This window comes from Ceratosolen solmsi, unplaced genomic scaffold (assembly GCF_000503995.2).
Source record: "Ceratosolen solmsi marchali unplaced genomic scaffold, CerSol_1.0 scaffold26, whole genome shotgun sequence".
Classification (NCBI taxonomy): domain Eukaryota; kingdom Metazoa; phylum Arthropoda; class Insecta; order Hymenoptera; family Agaonidae; genus Ceratosolen; species Ceratosolen solmsi.
The window spans coordinates 2,008,496-2,022,139 of NW_011948442.1; the positions used below are offsets into that span (position 1 = coordinate 2,008,496).

The 13,644-nt window shown below is 29.6% G+C and overlaps 1 protein-coding gene across 1 annotated transcript in view; it reads left to right on the plus strand.

The window, feature by feature from the left end:
• LOC105365855 (protein unc-79 homolog) overlaps nt 1–13,644 on the plus strand; it is a gene marked incomplete at its 3' end in the record, with an annotated part of 65,138 nt that overhangs the window by 23,664 nt on the left and 27,830 nt on the right. The window contains exons 6-11 of the mRNA XM_011504112.1: nt 1,720–1,905; nt 4,714–4,946; nt 7,601–7,815; nt 10,589–10,872; nt 11,297–11,438; nt 13,458–13,634. Coding sequence (XP_011502414.1) covers nt 1,720–1,905; nt 4,714–4,946; nt 7,601–7,815; nt 10,589–10,872; nt 11,297–11,438; nt 13,458–13,634 — 1,237 coding nt within the window. The remainder of the gene's footprint in view (nt 1–1,719; nt 1,906–4,713; nt 4,947–7,600; nt 7,816–10,588; nt 10,873–11,296; nt 11,439–13,457; nt 13,635–13,644) is intronic.

Sequence of the window (13,644 nt, forward strand, 5' to 3'; positions counted from 1 at the left end):
TCATTTATCAATCAGTCAATTATCAGTTATTAACTCCGCCACATACCAGTAAATTAATTATAATATACTTACATAATTCTGCCAACTATAAAATAATAATCTAATAAGCCAACAGTGAAACCATAAGAAATTATAATCATTTAAGTGCGATTATATTCAAACAGACACGAGTGCTAAGTTTAATTCAAGAGTGAATATTAATTGAAGCGTAACACCAATACTTTATTAACAAATTTAGCTAAGACAAACACATTACCGTGAAGCCAAAACCAAAGGGGAAATTACACAGCAAAGGAGAATGAACGACAGCGTAGCACGTGTCTAGTAAGTGAAGAAATCAGTTCCGAAGCTCCCGCGAACAGCCGCACTTGGAACTATTACGCACCGGCTACCAGTGCAGAAGGAGAGAGATTTACACTTCATGCTACTGAAGGAATTTCACAGATTCCAACATCACCTATAATTATTTGTCTTATCATATTTATTGTGTAGTCTGTACATGAAGGCGCAAGCGCGCCAGCCGAGTTAGGCACTGTTAGTTCGTGAAGTCCTGCGAACGGTCGCGGTGATTCAGCCACCAGCTATAAGAACAATTGAAGGCACAAGCGCGGCACGAAGAAGTATTAGAGATTTACGATCTTTCGCCTTCAGTGTAACGATTTATCATGAGGCGCAGTAGATCAGGGTAGAAGATTTACAACCTCCTACCCCTCTATGTAGTGTCAATGCCACGTGACAACTGCCATCGAATTGCAATATCTCACAGATTCTCAACATCATCTTAGAATCATATTCATTGTCTAGTCTGTAAAATAAAGGGAAAGAACAGCAAGATACACTGTGTGTTGAATTGAATGAATGCGTCTGCCTTCTCCACTTGCCAGCAATTCCCCCCACCTAATATCACTGGGAGTGTTTTTAGTGTGATCCCAGACAAGTTGCCATTGAAATATACATAACAACAAATTTTAAATGTAATCAATTTGAAACATATAAATATGTCATATATTTCTATTTTAGTATAAATATCATTTTTCACATTCATAACTAACTTATTATTTACAAATAACTATTAAATAGCAAAATAATTGAAATTCGGCATGTTCGTTGTTTTAATAAATTTTATTATTCCTGCATTTCCATGAAATTAGTAGCTCGTATTCTCTATTTTAGAGTCTAATTTTTCATCGGTACTTGTTCAAATTAGAGTTTAAATAAATGAAATATTAATAGAGAGAAAAGGAGAGAGTGAAAAAAATATGTAAAATAAAAAATATATTTCTGGTATTTAATTAAATTTATTACTTATTTGTATCTATTTTTAATGTATAGTTTTCTTTATTATTAATAAAATTACAGAATGTAATTAAAAATTATTTGTATTTTTCGTGTCATTTTCTTGGCATAAATTTCTGAAATAATTATTATATTTATGTGGAAATAATGTTTATCATTATCATGCACTAACTCTTAAAATTTCGTTATAATCTATCTAAAAATATAACATTTTTTGGTTAATACATAATATTTTAGCTTTCTTTACTTTATTTTCTAGCAGTTAGTGTACTTAAATTAGTGTGCTAGAATTAATGGATTTAAAGTATTTTTTAATAAAGCAATCGTCATTTCTATAATTAAATTATTATATTTTTTTAAAAAGCCAAATTTACAAATGTGAATTATATTTTAATATAATTTTATTTCAATTTATGTTTACAGCGCATCATTGTCAATTACTAGAGTGTTTAATGGCTCTTAAATCCGAAGTTGCAAACGATATTGTATGTGTAATAGCTTATGGTTCAAGATCTGCTAGAACGTCTGCTACAAAATTATTATTTTATTACTGGCCAACATTTAATTGTAATCTGTTTGATAGAAAATCAGTTATAATGAAATTTACAAGTCAGTATTAATTTGAATTAATATGAATTAGATAGGCGTTAATTAAATATTAATATTCATTTATTTTTCAATATGTTTAAGAAATAAATTTAAAAATTATAAAAGTTCTAATTAATTGTAAACTCTAATTCGACATTTGTTTCTATTGAAAGTAGTAGTTAAATTATTATATATGTATTATTCGGAATTAGAGCATTTTCCAAGAATTTGGGGAAAAGGGTGCAAGAACAAGTGACAAAATGCAAAGATCATCGATATACACCCGATGAGCAATGGTGTAAGGATTGTTATAAAAAAAATACATTCACGTAACTCAACAGAGAGATACACTTTCAGGATTCCACTCAAGGAATCTCTTAACGTCTTTGGCGATTGTTACAATATTGCCCATCGATGCCTGTAAAATATAACGAGAAGATTGTCAATAGACGCAAATTATCGGCAACGATATCAGCAATTCATGGCGGAATGTGAGGAACTGAAACAGATGAAGAGAGCTTCTTCAGTGTCAAACATTAACCTCAATACTATCTGTCACATCACGGTGTACTTAAACCAGACAGCACCACCACAAGAATAAGAGTGATATTCAACGACTCTAGTGCATCAACAATAGGATACTCTATCAATGACCTTGCGTACACAGGCGTCAATCTAAAGCCAGACATTTCAGATGTATTACAGTGGATGCGCAGACATCGATCTCTATTCGCTATTGACATTATATAGATGTATAGGCAGATAAAAGGTCACAAAAACGATTGGGACCTGCAAAGAATCCTTTGGGTCGATGAACAACACAAGGAAGTGCCATATCATCTCATCACAGTTCCCTATGGCATGTGAGCTGCTTCATTTTTAGCAAAGAGAACATTGCTGAAACTTGTAGAAGACGAGGAAGAAAAATACCCTCTGGCTGTGCCATCCATTACCCATGGCAGATACGTCGATGACATCTTTGGAGGTGCGGACATGCCGCAACAGCTAAGCAAATTCGCACTACAACTGCGGAACCTCTGCATGGCGGGTGGTTTCTCAATGGCAAAATGCCAAAATATCAATACAGATAAAAAACAGGACTTATCAATTGAATTTGTCGATTGCATAACCAACATTCTGGGATTACACTGGAACAACGTTGGACTGGAATTACGTTGCCAATGCATAAATCCCCTGAGAAAGGGAAATAATCATCAACAAATTGCTGATGGCGGGCGGAATGAGTTTGAGAGAGAAGAATTTGAATATTGGGATAAGTATTCCGCGAATTCTCGAATATGCGAACGCCTTATTTTCGAGTGTTTTACAATATTTCAGCATAGCAACGTCGTTTTGAATTCTAGAAAATTTGTAGAGCTTTGCTTTCCTGATGTTTTCTTGTTTCATTAAAGATGTAAAGTTATAGTCTTTGGTGTCATGTATGACTTTCGACATAGCAACACCTATGCATTGTTTTCAACTAAGTAAGCTGCCGCGCGGATATTTAAAGAAAGCACGGGACGAACCTCTCTCTCGGTCAATCTCTCTCAATGAAGACGACATGGGACGGATCACGGTCTGTCTTAGCAGGACCGCCATGGAACAGTCGCTATTTATCAGTAGAGACGCCACGGAATGAACACACATTTAGTTTCGTGTTCGTTTTCAACAGGCTTGTAGGCGCTCATTGTAATCAAGTCATTCAGCCACAGTTTACAGCTATAAGCTTTTCCATCAGTAACGCTAAAACAGTGAAACCATTATAAATAATATTATAAATAATACGTTCAAGTCTCAACATCGTGATCTCTTTAAGTGCGCAACAGTTAAGAAGCATTGAAGGGCGCTGAGTGCATTACAAGAACGTACACGACTACAAGAAACGGAATATCAAGGCATTCCTCGTTACAAGATCAAGCAAGGCAACTGGAACGCTGTGAGTAACATTAGCATCTCATACGGAAGTAACATAAGACCAAGAAGGCCATTTGCAATAATAGTGCGTCTAGTACAAGGCCGTGTCTGGCCTTTCCAATAATAGTGCCTAACACTAGGCCAACAAAGGCCTTCCTAACAGTAGTGCGTCTAGTACAAGGCCGTCTTAGGCCCTTCCAGTGAGGAGACCACAACAAGTTATTATCACGTGTACTACACGAAGTAGGGATTTACGATTTTTTACTTCTTAGTATAATAATTAACTCCAAGCACACTACGTCAAGAGGATCCGGATATTAACAACTTCCTATCTCTGCATGTAGTACATGCTATCGCCACGTGACAACTGCCATCGAATTGCAAGATCTCACGGATTCTCAACACCATCTTAGAATCATTCAAGCATATGTATGTAATTATTGAATAAATGCGCTATCCCTTCCACTTGCTCGCTTTTCTTTCCCTCATCAGACAACTGGTGGTCATAATCGAATCCACTCCTCTTGGTCCTTTGAACACCGGATGACTGGAATTCTAAACATCTATATATACGAATTGAAAAGCAAATACCAATATTTTTGGTATTCAAGAAGACTATATCTATGACTATATTTAAGAAGAATCTACTATAATAAGAAAATTTATTGATATTCATAAAACCAGAATCTACTATAGCTTGGTATAAGTTGGATTTAAAATTATTAAATCTATCCTTTTAATTTTCAGTACGTACAAAGTCTATGTAATTCATGTATCTAATGCATGTATATTTACATATGTATATATATAATTATTATAATAAACCGAAAAATTATTTTCAATATTTATTATTAAGAGTATCAAGTAATTAATTTTGTAACTATGGAATAATTTAGTAATTATGATTTCATTTAGATGATTTTTCAACATTTACTTGCAAGCGAGATGATTGCCCTAATTCTGGTAGTGCTGAAGCTGGAAAAGTTTGCTATAATCATTCAATATCAATTACTTTTTCATCTGATTCGCCACCTCCATTATATTTATGCATAGAGTGCGCTAATGAAATTCATCGAGAATATCCAAATCAAATGTTCTATGATATATTACATCCTATGCAGCAAGTATCATTAGTTTGTGAAAATAAGGTAAAAATACAATTTTTACAGTAGTATATTTTATCATTATATAAATTTACTAACACTAACATTGATAACAAATGAGGATGATATGATATGTATATTTATAAAAAAAATATAATAAATATTTCTACATATTGAATGTTAAATTGTTATAGTATTCCATAAGTATTTTGTATATAGTGTATATAATCTCCTAAGTACCGGGTTGATGAAGAAAAGTGTTTAGCAACTTAAAGTAGGAAATAACAATGGTTCACGGAATCTGTAATCGGAATTTAGAACAAAATAATAGGATAATTTTAATTAATCTTTGTTTAAAATCCAAATGTATTTGATGGAAAAATAAATTAAAAGATAATAATAAAAACGATTTGAAGAGAAATTTGAAAGAAGATAGTAAAACAAAAGAACTATTGAGTAGTATTATGAAATATATACAGAATGAATTTAGGAAATGTGAGATAAATAAAAAAATGAAAGGAAGAAAATATGATTGCAGTATTAATCTACAAAGAAGTTAACGACGTGTATGTAATCATATATACAGATTCAAACGCTTGTGCCAAACATTTAGATTAATAATTGCCGGTTATATAACCACACTATGATTTAATTTTTCATTTCTGTTATTAATTCATCTATATCTATTTTAATTTTTACCTTGTATTTCGACTTTTCGACGCGTGCTTCAAGTCCCTATTTATTTTATTCGTATATTGATAAAACCTTGTTTTTTAAATATCTGTACTATGTAAGTAAAGATTCTTTCTCTCTCTCTCTCTCTCTCTCTCTCTCTCTCTCTCTCTCTCTCTCTCTCTTTCTCTCTCTCTCTCTGTCTCATACACACACACACTCTCTCCTCTTTCCGTGGTATAATAATAATAATAGCACGAATTGAAAATGTTAGTAAAGATCATTATAAGCAATTTTTTTATTTAATTAATTATAGATTAAAAATCATATTATTTGTTATTGTTCGATTTTAAAGGTTTAGTTTATGGCTCGAACTGCCAATTCAATAGTTCAGTGGATTAGTCTCTCACCAGGATAACTTTAAAGGAAATAATAAGTGAAAGGGCTGATAAATATTATGTATTTTAGTAAAACAATGTTTATTATTTGTTAATAATTATAATAATAATATTGCAATGTTGTTGAGAGAAGATTATTCTATTGTAGTACTGAGGGTGTTTCCTTGCATACTTTATTATCTTAGATTCTATGCATATTACTGTATATCTTGTAATTGAGGTTATGCTGATGTTGTAAATATCAGCTGGTGTAGTCAATCAATCATGCTTGTGAGGTAGCATGAGAAGATGGTGTTTGAATAAAGTATGCTTGATGTATGGAATAACTATACTTGATATGGTGTAAGATGTTTAATGGAACTTGGTGAGTAATCAATTTCGTCTCTAATTATTTATGGGAGCAGTAGAAGGGTTACTCACATAAGAGTAATTAATGATAAGCCTTCGTGCTGTTGAAGGACTTAATCAAATGTATTTGCAGTCGATTATTCAATATATTGTTGTCTGGCTTTGACAATGTGCTTGACGAATTGCGTCACTTGTGTCGCACCGCACACCGAAAGAGACCGTGCGGAGTCGAAGCGTTGGTTCGACTGAGAAAGAACGTAAGTTTGCCCGACCTATTCTTGTGGGGCTGTACGGGGTCGAAGCGTTAGTTCGAACAAGAGAGACCGTACGGGGTCGAAGCGTTGGTTCGACCGAGAAAATGTGAAATTTATTTATTCTTGTGCAAGATGTGACTGGCTTCTTTATTAACATAAAAAATGTACCTTGTGAGCTGCAAATAAGGTGTGTTAGTTTGTTGCGTACTTGATGTCCCCTTTGATTACTATTCCAACTAGCTTCACTGTAAATCACTACTAAATCTGCCGATTTCCTTTTAATAATGCACACGTATATTATTAACTAGGTTGTCGAATTTATGGCCCCGTGTCTTCGTCATAGTATATACTAATACGCTGAGCGGTAATTACAGTTTAGTGAGTGCGAAGTAGCATTACAATGAGTATCGCAATATGGCGAGCTAACCTTAAATATACATGCAGCAGGATGCAACGCCGGCAACAGTTCTTCCTTTGTGTGATCTTATAGTATATTAGATTTCATGTCATAAAACTTGCTCGAGCTTGTCGAGTTGAGTTTATAAATATTCGTCCGAGTGCGCGTGCAGTGCGCCGTACAGCGCGTGTGACCTACTTTGTCTAAAATTCACTGTAAATTAATGATTGTTATTTAAAAAGCTGAATAATAATTTATACTAATTTGATATTAGAACAAATTTCATTTTTTTCTCTTAAATTCGTGTATATAAAATTCAATATAAGTGTTAAGAACTCATATATTTATTAACACATATTATAGTATAATCATCAAATACCATAACAAATAAATATTTATATATTTCAATAAATACATATTTTCATTTATATATATATAAAACTTGAATGTATAACTAGATGTTTCAAGAAAAAAAATATTAATATTAATATTAATATTAAGATTAATATTAAATAAATAAATCTAAAAATGTATAATTTTCATGTATTTCGAAAAATATATTATTAATTTTATATATTAAACCAGAATATGTTTCATACTTTAAAAAATAAAAGAAATTGTTACTTTCAGAACTGTCGAGCTAGTGATAAAGCTGCAATAAGTGTTTGTTTTTCAATAGAATGTACGAGCTATAATGGTAATCATCCAATACGATATTGTCAACAATGTCATAATATACGTCATAATAATCGTCGAGGAGGTGATCACATATTCCATACATCATTAGATCATATTTCTAAAATGGATTCTCAATTACAAACATATATGGTACAAGCAATTATTAGGTAATATGTTAATATATTATTTAAAAATGTAATATTTAAAAAGTAACAAACAGTATATGTACAATGATTAGTATAATGCAGATCGCAAATGTGTACTAATTTTGATAAAGGGACAGATCTCAGTAATCCTAATAAAAAATAAAATTTTTATCGAATCTCTTCGGACCATAATGCAATTTTTCGATACTATTTTATTGTGCTAATTTTTTACGTTACATGTAACTAATTTTTTAATTAAATTGTATTACTAAAGAGCTAAACAAATAATAAAAATTATTGCATTATTATAAATTAGGTTTTTTTATTTCATTATTATAACAAGGTATTCTTAAATTAAACAATTTTTTAAATTAATTTTTATAGTCAATTAATGTTAAATAGAATAGAATCTGAGAAACAATATATCATATTTAATAATTAACGGAATTTAAAAAATATTTTTATTGTATCAAAGTTTATAAGACATGAAGTTAGTGTTTAAGGTAATATAAAATTGGGGGTATAAAATAAAGTATACAAAATAGCAATAGATAATTAATATCTATAAAAAGTTAAAAAATATATAATACATGTAGTAAAAATGAGAAAAAAATCTTTATTTAACAAAAAAAATTATAAACCGTATTTGTATGATGACATTGATATATTTAAATTAAGTACGTATTATTAACGTAAATTAATGTAAATATTAAAAATGGAAATCATTGAAAAGCACAATTTTGAAGTTTAATGTTTAAATATTTAATATCGTAAATAATATCAATTATTATAAACTTTAACAAATTAAATTTTGACATAAAAGGTTTTGATGTACAAATATATTGTAATAATGCATGTAATAATATAATATAATAACATATATAATAATACCTTATCCTAATATCTTAGTTCCTAAAGAATTAGTGTAATAATTATCTTATATCAGAGGCATGAATAAAAGAATATCAATACAAATAATGTCAAGGAATTTTATCATGTACTCTTTCGGAATCCAATTAAAAAAAAAGCTAAAAAGTTATAATTATTCAATTCAACATTATCTTTAAGAACTATAATTATATTCTTACGAAAATATTTTGCTAGATTTAGTTTTTATTACAATAGCCAAAAATGTATAAATTTAAATAATGAATTGTAAAACTAACAATTAACTTCATATTCTTAGAGTAATTCCCTACAAGTGTCTTTACACGTATCTATAACTATTTATATATCCATTTTCATTTAAAACATGAATACGTGATTCTATATTATATTGTTTGGGTATATTATAATATTTTAAGAAATTTTTTTTTATAATTTTTGAATATAGTATTAATGCTTGAGTCTTTAATACCGCTGACTATTTCATATTTTATTTATGTAAATTATTGAATTTCTAAATATCATTTGTTTAATTTCAAATATATCAACATTATGTATATATTAAGTTCTTAAATAAGTACACATTATGTAGAAATTCAAATCTCTATATAAAAGTTTATTTCATTTAATTCATTTAATTTAATTAATAAATTGACATAAATTAAAATACTAAAATTTCTATTTCTAAATTAAATACAGAAATATTGAGATATATTCGTTTCATATATTAATTATATATTAAAGATATATTAATTATTATTTTCAATATTTAGATTTTACTATGAAAATCTTTTTCGCAAGATTTTATAGCCTTATCAATATGAACCTTACTGATAGTTTCTGTCATTTATTAGTTTACTATTTACACGCATTCTTAATAATTTTTTCATATCGTATTAATACGATTTGTCTTAAATGTTACTGTTTGTCTTAAATATTATATGGATATTATAAATTCATTTTAAGGATATACAGCGTATTAGTCATAAAAATGAGATACTTTCATATGATTTCATTACTACTTGTTCAAATTATAGTTTATGGGATATGTACGTCCCTTATCTAATATATATAATATCATCTCAATTCTTGTAAGCGCTTTTGTTAAGTTTAGTATTAAAATATAAGTTCAACCGAGTAAAATTAAAATGAACTGATCAAAATAAAAATGAATTGGATATAGTTCATAAATTTTCATATAATTATTGTAAAAAATTTGAAATACACGAACTATTTTACACATTGATAGCTTGTTTATAATTAGTGTTAACTGTATGAATTTTTTTAAGTTATTATAAATAATTTTTTGTGAGTAAATTAATTACATTTCAGCTATTGTGGACTGCATAAACCAAACATATTTTCTCTCAAGTTAATGCGAGATGCGTTATATTTATCTTAACAATTTCTTTTGACTAGCTTTGGTAAATCAATATATAATCAAATCGTAAAATAAAAATCTATAAATTTTAGAAATTATCGAAAATACTTCAATAGTATATAATTAAGCATGGAATGATTAAATAGTATATTGTATCTAAGCATTAGATAAAGTAATAACTAGTTTTTTTTGCAATAGTTTGCTTTATTAACAATAATTACTAAATGCTTGAAAGTCAATGTTTTGATTTCATGATTCCTCATTTTTACATAGTATTTATTTTCAGGAAATACTCTACTGCTCCTAACTGCAGTTCTTACATTCCAAATTTATATTGAAAACTGAAAAATAGTTGCAAATAAAAACAGAAATATAAGTGTTGTGTATTATGTTTTCAAAGTTAGTAGCTTGTTATATCAGTTAACTTGTTTAATAGATTGTAACTATTCAAACATATAATATATACCTCAATCTAGAAGTTAAATAACAAAAAGTACCCAAATATTTATAAATGTATGTATTTTTCAGTTTACTAAAAGAAGCAGAACCGGTCATATCAAATAGTAATGATGAAATCTTTGAAAATTATTCAATAAAAGCCAGTAGTCTTAATACAACAGGAAGCAGTGTTGGAAGTCGTACCGAAAATTTCGATGTTACAACAATAGATGAACGACAATTACTAGGTCGTTATGGTGTTTGGTTACTTGTGGGGTTATGTACACCAGATAAAGAATTACAAATAGAAATACTTGGACGATTATTATCAATGTTATTTCATTGGTTTCATATAACAACATACACATTTGATGGTATTAAAAAGTTTTATTAATCTGGTATTTTCTGTTGGTAACTCAAATGTTGTTTGATATTAAATAGTTTAAATAGAAATGTTATATCTTTCTAAACTTCACATTATATACCGAGAAAACTGACTTGGTGTACATTAAAAAGTTAATATACTAATAGAAATTTTATGTAAAATATGGATAGAATGGATAGTATATAATCTATTATTATTATATTTAAATATAAAATATAATACATAGTAAAAAATATATAACCTATGTAACATTTTTAAAATATTTAAATTATTTTTCAAAAATTTTATTTTTTGCGAATTTTTTTATTAGAAATTTAATTGATTTTATTGCTAAATATCGTTTAGAATTACTATACTATGGACTCGCAATAATTTCAATACTATAATTTAAATATTTTTAATGTTATTGACAGGTCAAATAGAGAGTATGCTAGAGAAACTCAAGATAGAATATGTCCGTACTTGGCTTTTTGAAATAAAGCAAAAATATTATAATATTTTTGTTTCTTGTCTTCTACCGCATCCATTAGATTATGTTAGAGTAGGCGGTCACTGGTAATGTATTAATTTTTATAAATGTTATTTGAATTTTTAATATTAAAATAAGTATAATACTGGTGATATAATATTTATGGTATCAAACGAAAAATGAAATTCATTTTTTTTAATTATATTTATATTGATTACATAGTATAATACAATATTATTTATATTACTAAACAAGCAATTTTTAGCTAGCAATAAATAATTAAATATGCGTGTTCGAGATTCCGAGAATCTCTAAAATGTTATCATTATCTGGGAAATCTCCAATGACTATTATTTCGGGGAAAGCCGTAATGGCTATCATTTCGGGAAATCCCCAACGGCTATCATTTCAGGGAAAACCTCAACCGTTATCATTTTGGGAAAAACTGCAACGGTTATAATTAATGGGAAATCCTACAAGGGTCATTGGAGGTAAGGAAAAACAAGTGCACAATCGTATCCATTGTTTCTAGCACTACAATTGCAGCCATTGTTTCAAGCACCACAATCACCTCCTTATTGTCAACTAATAAAGCTGCGCTATGGATATTTAAGGTAAACGCACCACGAGATAGAAGCTACTCAGCCATAAGTTACTCAGCAATGAGCTAGTCACTCAGGAACACGCTCTGTCTTAGCAGAGTCACAACGCTCTCATAGTGGTGACACCAATAAAGATAACAGCCTCTCTTAGTGAGGTCATTACAAGGAATACATGTTTCTATTCTCAAGTGCACAACGGTTAACAAGCAGTCAAGATTGCTAACTGCATTACAAGAAAATGTACAACTACAAGAATCATAGCGTCGAAGCAGTCCTTATCACGAAAGTATGTCTGTAGTCCTTCTCTCAAGTAACTATTCATCATAGTATTAGGTAAACGCAACTGTATCGCTGTTAGAATAACATTTTACTTGCCACACGTCCTACTGAGGGGTGTACTCAATTCTTTGCTAATCTTTACAACATTAGTAAAGACTAGCACCACTAATAGCATTTCACTTGCCGTCCGTCTTATTGTAGAGTGTGCACAATTTTCTGCTAATTTTTATAAAATTAGCAAAGGCCATGTTTTCTGCATTTCATGGGCCATACTCCTTACCAAGGAGTATACACAATATATTCTTGATCCTTAAAAGTTACGCGCTCTTTTATCGGGGATGCCATAGAAGAATCAGGCTCTCCCGGTGAAGCCATTACAGAAGTAACACACGCGATTCTCCAGTGCACATCAGTTAACAAGCAATCAAGGGTGTTGACTGCATTACAAGCAAATATTCGACTACAAGAAGCATGGTTGATGTACTGCTTATCACGAAGGTATACCGTTAGTTTCTATTAAGGGTAATTATTACACAATTGCGTCATACTCCTTTCAAAGGAGTGTGTTCAATTCTTTGCTAATCCTTACAACATTAGCAAAGGATACAATTTACATTTCAAAAGCCATGCTCCTTACCAAGGAGTATGCTCAATCCGCTGCTGATCCAAGATTAGTATCAACATTGTTACCATCAACAAGTAGCAACTGCATCGTTGTGGTTGAACATAGTTCATACTCTCCTATGAGAAGTGAATTCATCAACACCATCGTCACCATCACCAAGGAACAACTGCATCTTTGCGAAGGGATAGAGTTCACACTCTCCTATGAGAAGTCAATTCAGCTCATCAATAATGTAATTGTTAAATAAACCATATATTAAGGAAGTCGGCACTCACTGTACATTTCTACAGCCCTTCTACTTAAATTCTACCCAAGCATTCGCTAGGGCGGACGGCAAATTATTATAAAGCTAATTAATAAAAACTAATTAATATTTTAATACAGATATATGTTATTTTAAAATTTCAAATTTTATTATGGTATATAAGAAATACGTATTGCGTCGATATTTATGTTTAAATCTTTTTGTCCAAAAGCTAATTCTATTTGAAATAAATAAAAATAGTATATTTATTTTTTTAAAAGTTTAAAATTTATATTGTTACTAAATTTTTACTAAATTTATATGAATTATTTTTAATTGATATATTTATTTAAAGGGAAAAATTGGCGTCTCGAATTTCACATCTTAAAGATGGGTTAAGCAGATTATTTTGTTTAGTACCTTATGAAATAATTACGCCTGATATTTGGGACTATGTTATGCCACATTGGATGGAAGCTATTGTAAATGACACTCCTGTTCACGAATTACAACAATTGAAAATAATACTTTGGTAAAATATT